The sequence below is a fragment of the Panthera onca genome, chromosome A3 (genome assembly GCF_046562875.1).
Source record: "Panthera onca isolate mPanOnc1 chromosome A3, mPanOnc1 haplotype 2, whole genome shotgun sequence".
Classification (NCBI taxonomy): Eukaryota; Metazoa; Chordata; class Mammalia; order Carnivora; family Felidae; genus Panthera; species Panthera onca.
In genome coordinates, this window is record NC_138341.1 from 88387889 (window position 1) to 88410684 (window position 22796).

General features: G+C 35.3%; 1 protein-coding gene and 1 pseudogene across 9 annotated transcripts in view; one reads left to right on the top strand and one right to left on the bottom strand.

Moving 5' to 3' along the window:
• CCDC138 (coiled-coil domain containing 138) overlaps positions 1–22796 on the top strand; it is a 125276-nt gene that overhangs the window by 44206 nt on the left and 58274 nt on the right. For 8 of the 9 annotated variants that reach the window (XM_060610340.3, XM_060610279.3, XM_060610312.3 and 5 more), the window contains one exon: positions 10323–10439. The exons of the other annotated variant lie outside the window; for it this stretch is intronic. In XM_060610340.3, coding sequence (XP_060466323.1) covers positions 10323–10439 — 117 coding nt within the window. The remainder of the gene's footprint in view (positions 1–10322; positions 10440–22796) is intronic. 9 annotated transcript variants of the gene reach the window in all.
• Positions 16529–16628, bottom strand: LOC132672989 (U6 spliceosomal RNA; annotated as a pseudogene).

The window sequence follows — 22796 nt, forward strand, 5'->3', positions numbered from 1 at the left end:
TCTAGTTTCAATCTTCTGCATGTTGCTGTCCAGTTCTCCCAGCACCATTTGTTAAAGAGACTGTCTTTTTTCCATCGGATATTCTTTCCTGCTTTGTCAAAGATTAGTTGGCCATACGTTTGTGGGTCTAGTTCTGGGGTTTGTATTCTATTCCATTGGTCTATGTGTCTGTTTTTGTGCCAATACCATGCTGTCTTGATGATGACAGCTTTGTAGTAGAGGCTAAAGTCTGGGATTGTGATGCCTCCTGCTTTGGTCTTCTTCTTCAAAATTACTTTGGCTGTTCAGGGCCTTTTGTGGTTCCATATCAATTTTAGGATTACTTGTTCTAGTTTTGAGAAGAATGCTGGTGCAATTTTGATTGGAATTGCATTGAATGTGTAGATAGCTTTGGGTAGTATTGACATTTTGACAATATTTATTCTTCCAATCCATGAGCACGGAATGTTTTTCCATTTCTTTATATCTTCATCAATTTCCTTCATAAGCTTTCTATAGTTTTCAGCATACAGATCCTTTACATCTTTGGTTAGATTTATCCCTAGGTATTTTATGGTTCTTGGTGCAATTGTGAATGAGATCAGTTTCTTTATTTGTCTTTCTGTTGCTTCATTGTTAGTGTATAAGAATGCAACTGATTTCTGTACATTGATTTTGTATCCTGAGACTTTGCTGAATTTATGTATCAGTTCTAGCAGACTTTTGGTGGAGTTTATCAGGTTTTCCATGTATAGAGAGAGAATTCTAAGTAGGCTCCATGCTGTCAGCGCAGATCCTGACACAGGACTAGATCTCATGAACTATGAGATCATGACCTGAGCCGAAATAGTCAGATTCTTAACTGACTGAGTCCCTGGGTATTCTTGATTGCACGTTTTTTCCTTTCAATACTTTCAATATAGCATGCCACTTTCCTCTGGCCTACAGAGTTTCTGCTGATGATAGCCTTTTGGGGTTTCTTGTAAGTGATTGTTTACTCTTGCTGTTTTTGAAAGATTTCTCTTTATCACCACTTTTTGCCTTTTTTTTTTTTTCTTTTAAGCAGGCTTCACACGCAGCATGGAGCCCAATGTGGGGCTTGAACTCATGACCCTGAGAGCAAGACCTGAGCTGAGACCAAGAGTCAGATACCTAACCAACTGAGCCACCTAGGCACCCCGCTCTTTGCCATTTTTGTATGTTGCTTGGTGTGGATCTTTTGGTTTACTCTTACTTCCTGGATCTGGATGTCTGTTTTCTTCCCCAGATTTGGGATATTTTCAGCTATTATTTCTTCAAATAAATTTTCTGTCCCCTTCTCTCTCTCTTCTCCTTCTGGGATCCCTATGATGTAAACATTATGCTTGATGATGTCACTGAGTTTTCTCAACCTATTCTCATTTATTAGTAGTAGTATTATTTGCTATTCAGTCTGGTTGCTTTCCATTACTCTGTCTTTTATATCACTGATCCCTTCTTCTACCTCCTCTAACTTACTACTGATTGCCTCTACTGTATATTTTATTTCAGTTTGAATTCTTTATTTCTTACTGGTTCTTTTTTTATATTTTCTATGTATATGTTGAAGTTCTTACTGAATTAATACTCTCTTGTCTCCAATCTAGTGAGTATCTTTTTGATCATTATTTTGAATTCTTTATCAGGCATATTATCTCTGTTTCACTTAGCTCTTATTGCTATGGTTTTGTCCTGTTCTTTCTTTTGGGACATATTCTCTGTTTCTTCATTTCATCTAACTCTCTGTGTTTGTGTCTATGTACTGTGTAGGTCAGCAGTGTCACCTTGTCTTGAAAACAGTGGTCTTGTGTAGAAGAGGTCCTTTGGTGTCCTACAGTGCCGTGCCCACTTGTCACTAGAACCAGGTACTCCAGGTGTTTCTCCTATGTGGTGTTTCTCCTATGTGGTGTTTCTCCTATGTGTTTCCCCCTCTTGTGTCTAAGCCTTTAGCCCAGTTGGTTACAGTGATCCTGCTTTGCCTGGTATTAGCATAAAGGGCAGGATTTGTTTTTTTCGCCATTCAGGTATCTGTCTGAGGCTTCCATGGGCTCATAGGTGGGTGGTGCCAGCAGTCAGGCTAGCTGTCTGCAGTTAGCCTGTCTGCTATAGATGCAAGGCACTGAGCAGCATTACTTTCTCCCAGCAGGGCCAACTGAGAGGCTTTCCTTGGTGAATGGAGCTGGCAGTCAGACTTGATTCGGCACTTAGCCTCTCTGCCATAGTTGCTGGTGCACCCAATGGCAGGGCTTTCTCCCCGTGCAGCTAGCTAAAAGACTCAGCTGCTAGAACTGTGGGCGTGCTGGTGTATGGGGTTATCTCCCCCTCGCCAGGTCAAGAGTTACTTTGGAGTGGTGCCCATCCCTGCCAGGGCTGCTTGCAGGGTGTAGTGGGGTGGGACAGCTTTGGATGGCTGCCTGGTGAGGTGGATGTTTTGGATGGGACAGGTTTTTACAGGGATTACTAGGCTAGCGTAAGGTATATAGTGTTAGCAAGCTAGGTGGAGAGTTTTAGCCTCGGCTCCCACAAGTGCCTGGCTATCTGGTCTCGGGGAAGGAAAAAGAAATGGTACCTGCGAGCACTTTTGTTTTTGGAGGAATCTGAAGATCCCTGCCCCTCCACTGCACCTTCTGAGATTAGTAAATTAATCTTTACATATACCCCAGGTGCTTTTCAAACTGCTGCTTCTGTGCTGTGTCTTGGGGCTGGAGTTATTTATTATGGGAGCTCTTGAAGGATGAGGACTCAATTTCCTGTTGCCTTCTGGATGCCCAGAGTTAAGCCTGCTGATTTTTAAAATACCTGAAGTTAAGCCTGGCTGATTTCAAAAGCTCCCAAAGTTAAGCCCCACTGGTTTCTAAAGCCAGATGTTACTGGTACTTGTCTTCCCAGTGCAAGTCCCCAGTGCCTGGGGTGCCTGCTGTGGAGTCTCATCCTCTTGCTTCTCTGTGCTTGTGGTATCCCTCCCATTTGTGGTTAGTGTTACTGGGGATTTGGTTCCCAACTGCATCCCTGCCCCTCCTACCCTTTTTGATGTCACGGCCTTTCTACAATTAACTGTTGAAGGTCGTTTCTCTCAGTCTTCAGGTTGTTTACATAGTGAGTTGAATAGGTGTAGTGTGAGTGTACTTGTGGGACAAGGTGAGCTCTGGATCCTATTCCACCATCTTCCTTTGGATCATCTACTTTTTCATAGTTTTAAAAATGCTTCCACATATATTTTTTCATGTAAACCTCACAGCAATTTTTGTGAGATAACCAGATCTGTTATTATGCCAGTTTCACAAGCAGTATTAAGAGAGTTTTGAGATTTTATTATTCTACATGGCTGGGAAGAAAATGGCAGATTTGGAATTTAGTTCATGGACATTCTGCTGTCTTGTCTCTTATAATCCATGATGAAAAACAAAATTGAGTAAGTCTCTGTGTAAAGGTTATAAGCATCAGTACAGTTTTCCATGAATAGCTAGCTACTCATCCCTTTATTGGCTTTGTCAATCAAAATTTTTCTTTAAAGTTGATGTAACTCATTATCCACTAAGATATGAAAATTCAAGTTTCAATCATATACAAAAGTCTATTCTAGACCGCACAGTTAAAATAGTAGTAGAATATGAAATAATTGTTTAAAATAGCTTGGAAACTTACATGGTAGCTAAGGTTATTATAAGTATGACTCCCTAAGAAAGCCATATCTCTCCATCTGTATCTCTCCATTCATCCATCCATTAGAGGATCAACTACTTTACCTTTTTTACTTTACCTCACAAATGTCTATTAAATTCCTATTACTTTTAGTGTATGATAAATGTGAAGTTTTTTTCCATGTTGAAAGGCTAAAGATTGGCATGTAAAAAATTATTACAAGAATTACTGAGCTCTCTTCAGGACTGAGACACTTAATATCATACTTAATGATGAAAAAAAACCCTGTATGCTTCTCCCTAAAATTAGGAACAAGAATACTTACTCTGACCTCTTCTATTTAATATTGCACTGGAGTTTCTAGCCCGGGAAGTTAGTTAAGAAAATGAAATAAAGGCATCCAGAGTAGAGAGAAAGTAAAACTATTTGCAGATGACATAATCTTGTTTATATAAAAACCTAAGGAAGTCACTAAAAAAAAAAAAAACTATAAAAACTAATAAGCAAATTAAGGTTAAAGGATACAAGTTCAATATTCAAGAAATCAATTGTATATTTATATGCTAGCAATGAACAATTTGAGAATGAATGTAAGAAAACAATTCCCCTTTCAGTGGCATCAAAAAGAATACTTAGAAATTAGTTTTTCAGAAGAAGTGTAAAACTCATGCTCTGAAAACTATAAAACATTGTTGAAAGAAATTAAGAAGATCTAATAAAAATTGAATGACATCCTTATTCATGGATTGGAAGATTTAGCATGCTGGTATTTCCTAAACTGATCTACATATTCAGTGCAATCCTTATTATAAAATCCCAGCTTGCTTCTTGGCAGAAATTAATAACCTCATCCTGAAATTCATATGGAAATGCCAGGGACCCAGAATATCCAAAACAAGCTTGAAAAAGGACTGAGTTGGAGAACTCACACTTCCTGATTTTAAATTTTTCTACAAAGCTACATTAATGGATAGAGTGTGATGTTGGCATAAGGACAGATGTGCAGGTCTAGGGACTAGAATTGAGAATCCAGAAATGACCCCTTATAGTGCATCCAAGGCCTACATATAAGAGGTAAAAAACACAAAACTCTCTGAAGAAACATACATGTAAATTGTGCCATTGGGTTTGAAAATGGCTTCTTAAATATGACACTGAAAGCAGAACGAAACAAAGAAGAAAGATAACTGGGGGCACCTGGGTGGCTCAGATCATGATCTCACGGTTTGTGGGTTCGAGCCACGCCCATGTTGGGCTCTGTGCTGACAGCTCAAGGCCTGGAGCCTACTTCAGATTCTGTGTCTCCCTCTCTCTCTCTGTGCTCTTGTGCTCTGTCTCTCTCAAAAATAAATAAACATTTTAAAAATTTTTAAAAGAAAATTAATTAAAAAAAGATAATTGGGCTGTATCAAAATTTAAAACTTAACTGATTAAAAAATGGGTAAAGGACCTGAATAGACATTTTTCCAAAGAAGACCTATGCATGGCCAACAAGTATATGAAAAGGTAAACATCACTGATAATCCAGGAAGCACAGATTAAAACAAACCTACAGTGAGATCTCACCTCAGACCTGTTAGGATCTCAAGTGTGTTCTCACCACCAAAAATAAATAAAAGGTAACTGTGTGAGATGATGGGTATGTTAATTATCTTGGTTGTGGTAGCCATTTCACAATGTATACATATATTAAAACATCACATTGTACACCTTAAATGCATTCAGTTTTGCTCATCTTATCTTAGTAATAAGGGTATATGGAAATAACATGAAAGAAAACATGGAATTGGGGAAAAGAGCAATGTATGTTAGTTATTTACAGAAGGTCTGGATGGCTGGAGTACCAGATGTGAAGAAAGTAATGGGCAGTAGTGGGAGAAGAAAGCAGGGTTGAAGCATGGTGATCTTTGGAGTTTTGCCAACAAATTTGGCTTCTACATCTCTACAGCCCTAGCTTCTTACAGTGCCTGATAAAAACACATATTCAATAAATGTTAATTGTTGTTAAGACCAAACCAGAAGACAAAAAAACCTCCGTTGCTGAGAAAATTCTAACTAATAAAAATGAAATTTAAGATAAAACTTTTTTTCTTTTTAACTTTTATGCTCCAGAGGATACCATCATGAAAGTCAAAAGACAACCCAACTGAATAGAGAAAGTATTTTTCAAGTCATGTATCTGATAAGGGACTTCCATTTGAAATATTTTTTAAAAAGCCTTACAACTTAGTAATATAAAAGAAAACCTAATTAAAAATGCACTATGGATCTGAGTAGACATTTCTGTAAGAATCATATACAAATGGTCAATAAGCACATGAAATGATGCTCAACATTACTAACTTGGGAAATGCAAATCAAAACCATTTTGATATATTACATCCCATCACTAGGATGGCAAATTAAAAAACAAAAAACTAGGTAATCTTAATTGTGACCAAAATGTAAATGAAGAAATTGAAACTCATATACTGCTGGTGAAATTATAAAACTGTAGCACCTTTGGAAAATAGTCTGGCAGTTCCTGAAAAGATTTAACATAGATTACTATGTAAGTCAGCATTTCCATTCCTAGGTATGTACAGGAGAGATGAAGGCATATGTACGCACAGAAATTTGTACAGGGATGTTCATAGCAGCGTGATTCATAATAGCCAAAAAGTGGACAATCCAAATGTCCATCGGTGGATAAATGGATATGGTCTATGTATACAGTGGAACATTATTTGGTGGTAAAAAGAAATGCTGTATTGATGCATACTACAACATGAATGAACCTTGAGAATATTGAAAGTAGGGGCGCCTGAGTGGCCTCTGTTGGTTAAGTGTCTGACTTAGGCTCGGGTCGTGATCTCACTGTTCGTGAGTTCAAGCCCTGCATTGGGTTCTCTCTGGTCAGCACAGAGTCTGCTTCAGATCCTCTGTTTTCCTTTCTCTTTGACTCCCTCTCTCTCTCTCTCTCTCTCTCTCTCTCTCTCTCTCTCTCTCTCTCTCTCTCAAATAAACATTTAAAAAAACAACAAATGAACCCAGTCTCAAACCTTAAAAAAAAAAAGAAAGAAAATATTCAAAGTGACAGAAGCAAGTCACAAAAGACCACATATTGTATGATTCCATTTATATGAAAAATCCAGAATAGGTAAATCTATATAGAGAAGGCAGATCAGTGGTTGGGGCAGTATTGGGATGACTGCTAATGGTTAGGGTTTTTTGGGAGTAGGTGATGAAAATGTTCTAAAACTGATTATGATAATGGTTTCACAACTGTGTGAATATACTAAAAATCATTTAATTGTACACTTTAAATAGGTGAATTATATGGTGTATGAATTATGTCTCAATAAACTTATTAACAAAAAATTCACCACCACAACAAAAATAGAAATATAACCAGGCCTTTATGGTTGTCTTGGTCGAGTCTCTTTAAACTTAAGATACTTCACTTTCTCCACCATCCTTCTTGCCTCCCATTTTTATGGTAGTTTGTGGAAGAGTTCAGTTGAGTATCTCACATTCTTAATTTTTCTGCATCCTTCTTTTTGGTATTATGTAACTTGTGTGGCAGAAATGCTTTATAGGTAATTCTGTGTACTCTATCTTGCCTACATATGTGTAGTCTCATTTGAAAGATTTCACTCTGAAAAAAATCACTTTGATGATGATGATGATGATACTTCTCCTCCTCCTCCCCCTCTTCCCCAGTTGGGGGTTGAACTCAACAACCCCAAGATCAAGGGTCACATGCTCTACCAACTCAGCCAGCCAAGTACCCCAAATCACTTTGATTCTTTACCAATTTTAAATCTCATATTAAAATATAGGGTGAAGGGGATTAAGTATACAAGATTTTACTGGAATTATGGCCTTAAGATAGTGAATAGTTATTAAATTCCATTCACCCATAAACATACAGTTTAGACATTTCTCCTTGAGGTGTCTAATTTTTCAGTTTTGCTTGAAATTTCATTCCAGAAAATAATAACTAAGACTAGTAGGAAACCAGTGAAGATCTTTAAGGAGAAAATAGCATCAGATTTATGCTTTTGAGGATCCTTCACTGCAGTGAAGGCTCCAGAGCAGATGCTGGAGAACAGTTAGGAAAGTCTTAAGTAGTTCAGATGAATTAAGACAGTAATTTGCATGAGAATCATGGTTATGGAATTAGAAGTAGACTGTTGAGAAAATATTTAGGAGGTAAAACAGATGAGACTTCGTAATGGATCTAGTATATAAGCTGAGGTATCTAGTTGGTTCCCAGGTTTCTGACTTTTGCAACTGGATGAATGTCAGTAGCATTCTCTCAAAATAGGAAATATTGGAGTACATCTGGGTTTGAGCCTCCTTAATCTGATAAGTTCTGGACAAGCTGAGTTTGAGATACCAAAATGGATGTGTCTGATAGACATCAATATAAGGGACCAGAGCTCAACACAAAGAGGAGTCTGTGCTAGATATGTAAATATGGGAGTCATTAGTTTGTATGGGCTAATTAGTCTGTGTTGGCTAATACTGAATTTGAGGAACGCCAACATTTAATGACCAAGTGAGTCTGGTCTGAACCGGCCAGAAAGACTGATAGTGACTAGAGAAGTAGAAGGAAAACTAGGAGAAATTGGTGTCGCAGAAGCCAATGAGTATTTCAAAAGGAGGAAGTAGTCAGTAGTGCCTAGATGGTACTGTGAAAGGCTACATATGTCCTTCCAAACTCGTATGTTTATTTTCTGTACCTATTGATCATATCTGTGGTCTAATTACATATGACTTTGTATCCTAGCTTTTATTGTTTTTACTTAATTATTATTAATATTTTTCTTGTTTATAATCTTTAGTCCACAGAGTGGATATACACTTTTTTTAAATATGAAATTTATTGTCAAATTGGTTTCCATACAACACCCAGTGATTATCCCAACAGGTGCCCTCCTCAATGCCCATGACCCACTTTCCCCTCCCTCCCACCCCCCATCAACCCTCAATTTATTCTCAGGTTTTAAGAGTCTCTTATGTTTTGACTCCCTCCCTCTCTAACCTTTTTTTTTTTTTTTTCCCTTCCTCTCTGCCGTGGTCTTCTGTTAAGTTTCTCAGGATCCACATAAGAGTGAAAACATATGGTATCTGTCTTTCTCTGTATGACTTATTTCACTTAGCATAACACTCTCCAGTTCCATCCACGTTGCTACAAAAGGCCATATTTCATTCTTTCTCATTGCCACGTTGTATTCCATTGTATATATAAAGCACAATTCCTTTATCCATTCATCAGTTGATGGACATTTAGGCTCATTCCATAATTTGGCTATTGTTGAAAGTGCTGCTATAAACATTGGGGTACAAGTGCCCCTATGCATCAGCACTCCTGTATCCCTTGGGTAAATACCTAGCAGTGCTATTGCTGAGTCATAGGGTAGATCAATTTTTAATTTTTTGAGGAACCTCCATACTGTTTTCCAGAGTGGCTCCACCAGTTTGCATTCCCACCACCAGTGCAAGAGGGGTATCCTCGCCAGTATCTGTAGTCTCCTGATTTGTTCATTTTAGTCACTCTGACTGGCATGAGGTGGTATCTGAGTGTGGTTTTGATTTGTATTTTCCTGATGAGGAGCAACGTTGAGCATCTTTTCATGTGCCTGTTGGCCATCTGGATGTCTTCTTTAGAGAAGTGTCTATTCATGTCTTCTGCCAATTTCTTCACTGGATTATTTGTTTTTTGGGTGTGGAGTTCGAGTTAACCATTTCCCTATTGCTAAGTAATTAAGATACCTCTACATTTTTGAAGCACCTCATATGCTTTAGAAGGGGTGTATTTTAGGTGTTTTTCTTAGGCTACTATACCAGAAGTAGGATTCCATCAAAGGCTTAGAATATATCTTTGTGGTCTTGACATTTTCTAGCAAAATGACATATTTTTGAAGCAGTGTTCATAGACATCTTTTAAAAAAAAATTTTAATATTTTTATTTTTGAGAGACAGAGACAGAGCACTAGTGGGGGAGGGGCAGAGAGAGAGAGGGAGGCACAGAATCAGAAGTAGGCTCTAGGCTCCGAGCTATCAGCACAGAGCCTGACGCAGGGCTTGAACTCACGAACCATGAGATCATGACCTGGGCCAAAGTAGGATGCTTAACCAGCTGAGCCACCCAGATGCCCCATAGACATCTTTTTTAAACATTTGATTATTTTTACAAATTGACTTTATTAATTATTATTATTTATGCAAGTCACACCTGTTAAGAGGAAAGTATTACCCTAATTGCTAAAATTTTATAGTATTTTTAAAAAATATTCTTTCATATATCTTTTTAAATGTAAACCATAAATGGCATCATATTACACTTGTTTTTTTGTAATCCACTTTTATCATCTAAATAAAATACAGATTCCATTATAATTTTTAGTGGTTACATGTGTATCTTAAAATTACTTAATCTTTTAAAGTCCAGATAATATGTTTGTATAGGTTCATCTCATTTAAAATCTTAGTGTACTGCTGCTGGGTTAAGGGATATATGTATTTAAATTTTCAAATATATATTTCTACATGTGTTGCTTATGGTTTCAAAGTGAGGGTTTTTGTTAGAGAACTCTTTTTCTTTTGAAAAAGGATAATTTTTGGAAAATTGTGGTATTTGATTTCATACATCTAAAATTACTGTGCTTTTGTATCTTCCATCATTTTATCTTTAGCTTTTGCCTGTGATTACAGAGCAGTTACAGTGGATGCCATTTGTGAATGCCAAACTTCATCAGCCTTTTGTAAAATTTATATATTGGTCTCTAAGGCAGCTAGATGCTGGAACACAGGTAATTGATTAATAGTCTATGTTTTTTAATTATTTCTCTTGATCTTGTTCTTTTACAGGTTTTTTGTTCTGTTTACATTTCAGAACTTTTTGCCTTCTCTGCTTTATTACTTTTTCTTTATCCTTTTATAAATACTGTTTTTCAGTGCCGTAGGTTTTAATCAATATGTAAAATTGTTTTTTGAGTTTCAAAATTATATAATAAGTGTCACTGTTCGGTTATTGTTAAAACTTACTGCCCCCTCCCCACTATATTTTATAATATTTCATATTTTACTGAAGGTAATAAAAATGTAAGATTTCTTGTGTTTTATGCCAATAAGTACATATTAGCTAAATTAGATAATAATTTTTATAATAGCCTAATCAGAACAAAAAAATTATTCTGGCATATTATAAAATGAATGCTATATGTTATCTGTTCATATAAGGTTCATTCAATTTAAATTATGTCATGCATATGTAATCATTTGTGCTATGAGCTGTATTAGGTTTGTAAAATTTTATTTCCCTAATTAGTATTAATAAATGCTGTTATAGCTTTCATTTACTTAAAGGAGAAAAATGAATTTGTGCTTGGGTAGTGTAATCTTGGTCCTATGGAATTATAGAAGCACATAGCTAAATCACTCAGTGTGGTACTTATGATTAAGTAGTATTAATTGAGTCATGTGATTATTATGTAGTATGATGATTAAGATTAAGCAAAAATATCTTTCCTGAGGTGGTATTCCATATATTTTGCCTCTGTGTTGCACAAGTAAACACAGGAGCATAAATGCACACATGTGCTTGCACACCCCCCCAGCCCCATGGAATATCATTTTTAATTTATTAGTCTTAACTACATTTCTCACTAAACAAAGTTATATTGATTATCAGGTCTTGTAATGTTGCTATCTTCTTCTTAAAATTTTATTTTGCTTTTTGTATAATGGTTTCTGAATGCTCTCAGCCACAAAAGGCTAGGCTCAGAAATTGAATGAAATCTTACTTTGTCTTCCTTCCAAATATTCTTCTCATTTTCCTTCAGATAATTTACAGTTTATTTTTATCTACAAATATATACTCTGCACCCTTCTCTGTGTGCTATTCTAGACAGATACTAGCCTGCATCTATGTTTCTAATGAAAAGTAGCATTCTTGCCACCGTCCTGTTTCTTTATTCAGCATTGATGGATTTCTAATATTTCAGTTTTAACAGTTGTCTGACTGCAAATACTTTTTCATTCTTTTTAATGTTTATTTTTAAGTTTTAAAAATGTTTATTTATTTTTGAGAGTGAGAGAGACAGAATGTGTGCAGGGGAGGGGCAGAGAGAGAGGGAGACACAGATCTAGAAGTGGGTCCAGGCTCTGAGTTCATGTACTTTTTAAAAATTAAGCTTTTTATTTTGACATAATAGTAGATTCACTCAGTAATAACAACTACTACAGAGAAATCACTTGTGTCCCTAACCCACTTTCCCCCAATGGTAACATCTTGAAAAACTAGTACAATATCACAGCCACAATTGATAGTAGTCAAAATAGTAGGAGTTCTACATCACCATAGAGATTCTTCATGTACACACATATATATATATACAGACTTTATTTTTTAGAGCTAATTTGGGTTCACAGTAAAATTGAGAACAGAAATTCCCCATATACTCCCTGACCCCACATATGTACTGCTTACCACACTATCAGCTTCCTGCAACAGAATTTGTTACAAATTATTACAATTTGTTACACTCGAATGTATCTTGGTATGTCCTTCCACTCCAAGTCCATACCTTACATTAGAGTTCACTTTGGTGTTTTACATTCTCTGAGTTTTGACAAAAATATAATGGTATATGACCATCATTTACAGAATAATTTGATACTAAAAATAGTTTTCCCTAAAATTCCTCTGTGCTCTGCCTATTTATACTTCCCACACCCCTAATTCCTGCAGACCACTAATCCTTTTACTCTTTGCTTTTTACATAATGTCATAGCTTTGCCCTTTACAGAATATCATATAGTTAAGAGTTATTCTGTATGTCGCCTTTTCAGATTGGCTTCTTTCACTTAGCAGTATGTACTTAAGATTCCTCCATGCCTTTTCTTGGTTTGATAGCTCATTTCTTTCAGTGCTGAGTAACACTCCGTTGTCTGTATGTACCACGGTTTATCCATTCACCTACTGAAGGATCTCTTGATTGCTTCCAAGTTTTGGCAAGTATGAATAATATAAACATCCATGTGCAGGATTTGTGTGACATTAATTTTCAATTCCTTTGGGTAAATACCAAGGAGCACAATTGTTAGATAGATATGGTAAGAATATGTTTAATTTTTTTGAAAAACTGTAAGCTGCCTTCCAAAGTGGCTATACCATTTTGCATTTTAGCAGCAGTGAATGAGAGTTTCTGTTGCTCCACATCCTCATCAACATTTGGTGTTGTCAGTGTTTTGGGTTTTGGCTGTTCTAATTGGTGTAGAGTCAAGTCTCCTTTTAATTTGCAATTCCCTAATGACATACTGTTGGGCATCTTTTCATATGCTGATTTGCCATCTGTATATCTTCTCTGGTGAGGTTTCCAGGTTCTTTTGCCCATTTTTTAAATTGGGTTTTCTTACAATAGCGTTTTTAGAATTCTTTCTAAATTTTGGGTAACAGTTCTTTATCAGATGTGTCTTTGCAGATATTTTCTCCTCCCAATCTGTTTCTCATTTCTCATTCTCTTGACAAGAGTGGTTTTTAATTTTAATGAAGTCCAATTTCTCAGTTATTTTTTGTGCATCATGCCTTTAGTGTGGTATCTAAAAAGTATTTATTGTATCTAGCATCTTACACACTCATGGAGAATTGACCCCTTTATTATTGTGTAATGCCTTTCTTTCCCTGGTAACTTTCCTTGCTCTGAGGTCTGTTTTGTCTGAAATTAATATAGTTATTCCAGCTAGCTTTTGATTAGTGTTTGCATGGTATATCTTTCTATCCATTTACTTTCAATCCGTATTTGTCTTTATATTTAAAGTGGGTTTCCTAAAAAATAAAAAATAAAAAAAAAATAAAGTGGGTTTCTTGTCGACAGTGTGGGTCTTATATTTTGATTTAGTCTGATAATCTCTTTTAATTGGTATATTTTGACTATTGATATTGAAAGTGATTATTGATATTGTTGGATTAATATCTACCATAGTTGTCACTGTTTTTTATTTATTGACAATTATTCTTTGTTCCTGTTTTGTTCTCTCAGTCTTTTCCTGCCTTTTGTGGTTTTAATTGGACCTTTTATATGCTTCTAACTTTCCCTTCTTTCTTAGCCTTCAGTTGTACTTCTTCTTTTACATTTTTTAGTGGTTGCCCTGACTTTGCAGTATACACTTAGAACTACTCTAAATCCACTTTCAAATTACACTATACAGCTTTACATGTAGTGTGAGTATCTTATAATACAGTAGACTCACCTTACCTGCGATTTCAGTTACCCATGGTAAACCAAAGTCTGGAAGCAGGTTATCCTCCTTCTGAAGTATTGTCAAAGGTCAGTAATAGTCTAATGCTAAGTAGGGTCACAATGTCTATATCATTTACCTCACTTTTTCTCATCCTGTAGACATTTTAGCATCTACAATATTACCATAAGGGTGAGTACAGTACAAATAAGATATTTTGAGGGAGAGAGAGAGGCCACACTCATACAACTTTTATTATGGTATGTTGTTGTAATCTGTTTTATTATTGTTAACCTCTTACTGTGCATAACTTATAAATTAAACTTTATCATAGGTATGTATGTATAGGAAAAGATGCAGTATATAAAAGGTTTGGTACTGTCCATGGTTTCGGATATCCACTGTGGTCTTGGAACACATGTCCCGTGATAAGGGGGGACTACTATAACAAAATACTGCTGATGTCTTCCTCCTGTCTCTTATTCCCTTGTATAATTCCTGTCATTCATTTCACTACACATTAACCTACATAAACATGTATATATCTATATCTACGTCTATGATACAATGATCAATAATACAATTGTGTATACACACATACACACACAGGCACACATGCACATGCTCACAGACACACAGGCATCCATAATCCAATACATTGTTGCTATTGTTTTCAAAAAACTTATCTGTTAGATCAGTTAATAACAAATAAAAGCACTTATTCCTTCTCTAATGCTCTTTATGTACATCCAGGTTTCTAAGCTATATAATTTTCCTTGTCTCTAAATAACTTTTATTAATATTACTTTCAGTAACAGAATCCCTCAATTTTTGTTGGTGTGAGAAAATCTTTATTTTTCCTTTATTTTTGATAGATAATTTCAGAGTATGTAGAATTCTAGGTTGGTGGGGTTTTTTCCTCAGCATTTTAAACATTTCATTATATTTTCTTCATACTTACATGATTTTTGAGGAGACTTTGGATGTAATTCTTATCTTTGCTTCTCTGTAAATAACCTTTTTTCTCTTTTGGCTTCTATCAAGATTTTTTAAAAAAGCTTTTATTTTCTGAAGTTTGAATATGATATGCCTTAATGCATTTTTGTGTGCATTTATTTATCCTCTTAGGTGTTCTCTGAGCTTCCTGGTTTTGTGGGGTTTGTTTCTTGTGTTAATTTGGAGGAAATTCTGTCATTACTGCTCTCTCTATATATATATTTTTTTTTTTTTTAATTTTTTTTTTTTTTTTGAGAGTGTGTGAGTGAGTGAGGGGCAGAGGAAGAATCCCAGGAAGTGCAGAGAGAGAAGAGACAGAGTGCAGAGCCCAGAGCAGGGCTCAGGGTCACCAGAAGCAGTGCTCAAGATCACCCAATGTGGGGCTCAAACTCACAAGTCGTGAGATCATCACCTGAGCCCAAGTGGGATGCTTCACCAGCTGAGCCACCTAGGATCCCCACTTCAAATATTTATTTTATTCCTTTGTTTATTTTCCTTCTGGTATTTTCATTACCCATGTGTTGCACCTTTTGTAATTGTCTCATAATTTTTGGATATTCTGTTCCATTTTTTCCAGTTTGGGTTTTCCTCCTTGTGTTCCAATTTCTGTTGATGTGCCATCAGACTTAGATATTATTTCTTTGTCTGTGTGTAGTCTACTAATGAGCCCACCAAAAGTATTCTGCATTTACAGTGTTTCTGATCTCTAGTATTTTTGGGTTTTTTTGGGTTTAATTTATTTATTTTGGGGGGGGGGTACAGAGAGAGAGGGGGAGAGAGAATTCCAAGGAGGCTCCACACTATCAGCACAGAGCCCAACACTGGGCTAAATCTCAAGAACCGTGAGATCATGACCTGAGCCAAAATCAAGAGTCAGATGCTTAACTGACTGAGCCACCCAGGGGCCCCTCTGTTATTTCTTTTGATTCTTTCTTAGAGTTTCCATCTCTCTGCTCTCTGTTGTCTACTTGTTTCATTAGAGCTCTTAGAATATTAATCATAGTTGTTTTAAATTCTTTGATTATTCCAGCATTTCTACCATATTTGAGTCTGATTCTGAAGTTTGCTCTGTCTTTTCACACTGTGTTTTTTGCCTTTTAGCATGGCTTGTAATTTTTTCTTGTTATCTGGACATGATATACTATGTAAAAGTGACTGCTGTAAATGAGCCTTCAATACTATGGTAAGATGTGTGGGAAGGGGAAGTGTTCTGTAGTTGTGTAATTCAGTCTCAGTCATTTGGTGAGCTTGTGTCTTGGGGCTATGAACTTCATAAATGCCTCTCAGTTTTTCTCCCCATGAGGTGGGGCAGGATTGCTAGAGTGGGCTGGAGTTTCGTATTTCCTTTCTGCTAAGTCTGTTAGATTCTTATAAAATCTCAGTAGGTTAAGCTCTGGTAAGGTAGTTTCTCTTGAGGACAGATCTTTTTAACAAGGACAAAATTGTGTCATATTTCCAAATGGTTACTTTTTTTACCCCCCCCCCCCCCCACCTGAAGCATGAGGGGATTTTTCTCCAGTCTTCACTGTGAGAACTGTTAGAGCTCCTCATCTAAAACCAACAAAATCTGAGAACTCCCTTGTGACTGGCCACAGCCAGCATTCTTAACTCTCAGACTTGTTCACATTGGGCCTCCAGCAGTTTTCTTTTCTTTTTCCTTTTTTTAAATATGGCACACTTCATGAATTTGCATGTCATCCATACTCAGGGGCCATGCTAATCTTTTCTGTATTGTTCCAATTTTAGTATATGTGCTGCCGCACTCCAGCTGCTGCACTCCAGCAATTTTTGGTTATGGTTCATATTTTCCTACCCTGGTACCAGTTCCCACAGAGATTTCAGCTCATGGGTTTCTGCTGCAGTAAGCTGTAATTCTCTGTATTCACCTGTCTGTCTCCAAATTTGGGCTTTGCCCTGTGTTCTCACTTCTGTTGGATCTAAGAAAGTTTAATTTTTCAGTTGTTCAGCTTTTTACTTTTGTTAGGATGGAGTGATAACTTCCAACCCCCTTACCTGCCTAACCAGAAATCAGAAGTTCTCATGTTGCATTTTTATAGCAATACCCACTTTCCTCCTGGTCTACCCCCTCTTTAATCCCTCCAGTCACGAACTTCCATTTCTATGATTTTGTCATTTCGCAAATGTTATATGAGTGGAATTATATAGTATGTAACCCTTTGAGATTGACTTTTTTTACTTAGCATAATTTGCTGGAGATCTATTTAAGTTGTGGCATTTCTTTTTATTGATTCCATGATAGGAATATACCACATTTTAACCATTCATTGGTTAAAGGAAACTGGTTTTTAACCATTATAAATGCTGTAAACATTTATGTGGAGGTTTTTGTGTATAAATAGTTTTTATTCCTCTAGGATAAATGTCCAAGAGTGTACTTGTTGTATGGTAGCTCCATGTTTAATTTTTTTAATAAACTGCCAAATTTTAAGAGTGATTTTATTATTTTATGCTCTTACCAGCAATATATGAGTGATCTAGTTTCTCCATGACCTCACCAGCATTTAGTGTTTTTATTATTTTTTTTAAGTTTTATTTTTTGTTTTATATTTTATTTGTTTTGTTTTGTTATTTTATTTTATGTTATTTTATTTTATGTTTTTTTTAATTTTAGAGAGAGAGATTGCAAGCAGGGGAGGGGCAGAGAGAGGCAAACAGAAAATCCCAAGCAGGCTCTGCAGGAACGGTGTGGAGCCTGACAAGGAGCTTGGACCCACCAACTGTGAGATCATGACCTGAGCCAAAACGAAGAGTCAGAAGCTTAACTGACTGAGTCACCCAGGCACCACTATGTTGTTACTATTTTTTATTTTCACCATTCTGGTAGTATTGTTTTCTCATTGGAGTTTTCATTTGCATCTCTCCAGTGGCTAAATGTATCTTCTCATGTGTTTGCTTTCCAAATGTATATCCTCTTCAGTATGTTTTTGTCTTTTGCCCATTCTCTAATTGGATTATTTGTCTTCCATTGTTTTGAGACTTGTTTACATACTTTGGGTACTAGTCCTTTGTTGGATATGTCATTTGGAAATACTGTTTTTCTTTTTTTGTAGCTTGTATTTTCATCCAACCAAGGTCTTTTGCAGAACTTTAAATTTTGATGATTTCCAGTGAACTGGTTTTTCCTTTTGTGGATGTTGCTTTTGGGGTCAAGTGTAAGGATTTTTTGCCTAACCCTAAATTGTGTTCTCCTGTGTTTTTTCTTAAAATTTTCTATGTTTGCATTTTCTACATTTAAGTCCGTGTACAGTTTGAGTTAATTTTGTATGAGGTGTGAGACTTAGATCAAGATTACATTTTTGCCTGTAAATGTCCAGTTGCTCTAGCACCATTTACTGAAAAGGCTTTCCTTCCTCTGCACCTTTGTCAGTTGGGAATAGTTATGTGGGCTTCTTTCTTGATTCTCTGTTATGTCCATGTATCTGTGTGTCTGTTCCTTCGCCAGTTCCATACTGTTGATTACTATAATTTTAAAATATGTTTTGAGAAAAAAAAAAAAAGAGAGAGGGAGAGAGCCAAAACATGAGTCTCTTAAAGACTGAGAATAAATTGAGGGTTGATGGGGGGTGGGAGGGAAGGGAAAGTGGGTGTTGGGCATTGAGGAGGGCACCTGTTGGGATGAGCACTGGGTGTTGTATGGAAACCAATTTGACAATAAATTTCAGGAAAAGAAAAAAATAAAATATGTTTTGAAGTTGAGTAGTTTGATTTTTTCCCCATTTTCCTGTTTTTCTTTTATTTAATTAAAAAACATTTTTTTAATGTTTGGTTATTTTTGAGAGAGAGAGAGAGAGAGAGAGCATGAGCAGTGGAGGGGCAGAGAGAGAGAGAGAGGGAGACACAGAATCAGAAGCAGGCTTCAGGCCCCGAGCTGTTAGCACAGAGCCTGATATGGGGCTCAAACTCACAAACTGCGAGATCATGACCTGAGCTGAAATTGGACACTAAATGGACTGAGCCACCCAGGTGCCCCCTCATTTTCCTGTTTTTCAAAATGTTTATAAATAGTTCCTTTGCCTTTCCTTATACATTTTAGAATAATCTTCACTATCTACAAAATTTCTTGCTGAGGTTTTGATAGAAATTGCATTAGCCTGTATACAAATTTAAGAAAAATTGGCATCTTTACAGTGTTGGGTGTTCCAGTTCAGAAACATGATTTCTCCATTTTATTTAGAAAGTTGATTTCTTTCATCCATGTTATGTAGTTTTAAGCATAGAATTCCTGTCCATTATTTGTTAGATTTTCAGCTGCATATTTAGTGTTTTTGAGTGGTTAAAGTTGGTATTTTTAAAATTTTGGTGTCCCTGTTGTTCATTCTGTATCCTATGACCATGATCTTATTAGTTTTAGGAGTTTTCTTGAAGATTCTTTGGGATTTTGTATATAGTCATGCATCTATGAATAAGAAAGTTTTCTTGTTTTCCTTTTTTGACTATATGCTTTCAATTTGTGTCTTTCATAAGCTACAATATCTAGGACTATGGTGAATATGAATGATAATGGAAATCATTGACTTGTTCTTGATCTTAGGGGAAAATAGTCCTTTCGCTATTAATATTAGCTATAGTTTTATAGATGCTTTTTGTCAAGTTTAGTTCCCCTCTATTACTATTTTTCTGAGTTTTTATAATCATGAATGAATGTTAAAATGTTTTTTAAATGGATTTTTGTATTTACTGATAGGATCATGTGATTTTTTTCTTTAACCTGATAATGTGGCTTTCAAATGGCTTTCAAATACTGAGCTAGTCATGTGGTCCTAAAATAAGCCCCACTTGGCCATGTTGTATAGGTCTTTTTATATTTGCTGAATTCTGTTTCCTGATATTTTGTTAAAGAGTTTCCTATCTATATTCATTAGGGGTATTGATTTACAGTTTTCTTTTATACTGTCTTTGTCTGGTTTTGTATCAGGGTCATACTATGTTCATAAAATTTATTGGGAATTGTACCATCCTCTTACTTTTCTAAAAGAAATTAGATAGAATTAGTGTTCATTTTTCTTCAGACATCTGGTAGAATTCTTCTATGAAACTCAGCCTGAATATATCTTTTTTTGGGAGATTCAAGTTCCTTAATAGTTGTAAGGATATTCTAATAGGTGATTCATATAAGTGATTTATAGAAGTGTGTGCTTTTCAAGGAATTGAATGACCCATTTTGTCTAAGCTGTTAAATATATATGTGTAAAATTTTTCGTAATATTCTCTTATCCTTTTGATGTTCTCAGTGTTGGTAGTGATGCCCTCTCTTTCGTTCCTGGTATTGATAACTATGTCACTTTTTTTTTGGCTTTCTTGACAGAAATTTGTTTGTTTTATTGATTTTTTTTCCCCCAAAGGATTATCTCTTTGTTTCATAGTTTTCATTTTTATCTCGTCTTTATTATTTCCTATTTTCTGTTTGCTTTGGGTTTATTTTGTTCTTTTTTAGGTTACTGAGGTAAAAACTTAGATTATTGATTTGGGACTCCCTTTTTTTCTAACATAGTGCTATTTTTAGTGCTGTTTTTCTTTCAGCACTGCTTTAACTGTATCCCACAAATTTTGATATGTTCCATTTTCATTTACTTTCAATTTAATGTATTTTTAAAAGTTCCCTTCAAACATCCTCTTGACCCATGATTTATTTAGAAGTTTGTCATAGATCTCACTTTTACCTTTCTGTTTTTTCTGGTTTGGTTGCATTGTTGATGTTGTTTGGCTGAAGATATGTAGTCTGCTGTTGTTGTGTAGAGTGTTCTATAAATGTGGATTTGATTCTACTGGTTGATAGTATTTTAGAATTAGTTTAGGTCCTTGTTAATATTCTGTCCAGTTGTATCAAGTGTTCAGTGAAGTCTTCAGCTATAATTGTGAATTTATATATTTGTCCTATTTGGTATTATCATTTTTTTGCCTCATATATTTTGCAACTCTTTTGCTTTGCACATATAAATTTAAGCTTGTTTTGTCTTTTTAGTGGATTGACTCTTTTTTCGTTATGTAATGTCTCTGTACCTGGTAATTAACCTTGCTCTGAGATCTATTTTCTGATATTAATATGACCAACCACTCTGCTTTCTTTAGATTTATAATGTCCTTTTCTATTTTTTAATTTTGACCTACTTGTAATGTTATATTTGAAATGAGTTTTTTATAGATAGCATATAGCTAGATTTTCTTTTTACTCAACTTTATCAAGTTCTGTGTTCTAATTGGTATATTTAGGCCACTTATATTTAATGTAGTTATTGATATGTTAGGGTTTAAGTTTTTTGACTTTATTTTGTGTTTACTGTTTGTTTTCATTTCTCTTTTCCATTTCTCTGGGTTTTTTCCTATGGGTTACTTGAACATTTTTTAAAACTCCATTTTGGTTCATTTATAGAATTTTGAGTATTTCTCTTTTTATAGCTTTTTTATTAGTTTTTCTAGGTAGCACATTGTATATAAATAATTTACCATAGTCTACTGGTGTTTTCATTTTGTCAATTTGACTAAAATAGAGAAACCTTGCCTTTTCATCCCTTAATTAACCCCCTCTATAATACTACTATTTCTTCTACATACATTTAGAATCACATTAGACAGTGTTATTATTTTTGCTTCTACTGTCAAACATAAAACTCAGAATTTGCCCATATTTTTTGCTTACTGTGTTCTTTCTTCTTTCCAGATATTATAGGGTTCCTTCTTTTATTATTTCATTTCACCATTGAGAACTTCTTTCAGGCAGTCTTTTAGAAGAGGTCTGCTGTAAATAAATTGTTTTAGTTTTACTTCATCTTAGAATGTCCTAGTTTCCTCTTCATTCCTGAAGGATATTTTCACTGGGCATGGGGTTTTGAGATGATAGTTATTTTCTTGTAATACTTGAAAAATGTTGTGCCAATTTCTTTTAGCCAATTTTCATGACTTTACAATAAGAAATCCACTGTTACTTGAATTGTTTTCTTCATATATGTTAATTTCTCTGTTACTGCTCTCAATTTTTTTCTTTCTCTTTAGTTTTCATAAATTGGCTATGATGTATCTTGGATTTGATTAATTTGGCTTGATTACTTTGGATTTATCCTTTCTGGGGTTTGGTCACTTTCTTCAGTGTCTAGATTTTTTTTTGCCCCCAAATGTGGGAAGTTTTCAGACATTATTTCTTCAAATATTTTTTCAGTCCCCCCTGATTTTTTTTTTTTTTTTTCTTTTCAGGATTCTGATTGACATGATGGTTAAATATTTTGTTTTAGTTCCTCAGTTCCTTGAATTAATTTCTGTTTATTTTTCCCTCCAGTTTTTTTTTGTTTTTTGTTTTTGTTTTTTTTTTATGTTGTTCAGATTGGGTAAATTCAGTTGTTTTATTTTCCAGTTAACCAATTATTTCCTTGTGTTCTCCATTCAGCTGTTTAACCTATTGGTTTTTTATTTTGGTTAATGTATTTTCAGTTATAAAATTTGCATTTGGTTCTTTATATTTTCTCTGGTAAGGATTTCTATTTCTTTGATAAGTTTTCTATTTTTCTTTTTTTTAAATGCATAATTACTAATTTTATCACAGCTGCTTTAAAATGTCAGATAATTTTTTTAAAAATTTTTAATGTTTATTTTTTTGAGAGAGAGACTGAGCACGAGCAGGGGAGGGGTAGAGAGAGGGAGACACAAAATCTGAAGCAGGCTCCAGGGTTTGAGCTGTTAGCATAGAGCCCAACTCTGGGTTTGAACTCATGAACCGTGAGATCATGACCTGAGCCGAAGTTGGACATTTAACCAACTGAGCCACCCAACTGCCCCTGTTTGTCAGATAATTCTAACATCTTTGTGCTATTGGTATTGCCAATTACTGATTTTCATTCCGTTTAAGATCTTCCTGGTTCTTGGTGTGATTAGTGATTTTTTTATTGAAAACTGGACATTTTGGTATTATAAAACTTTGG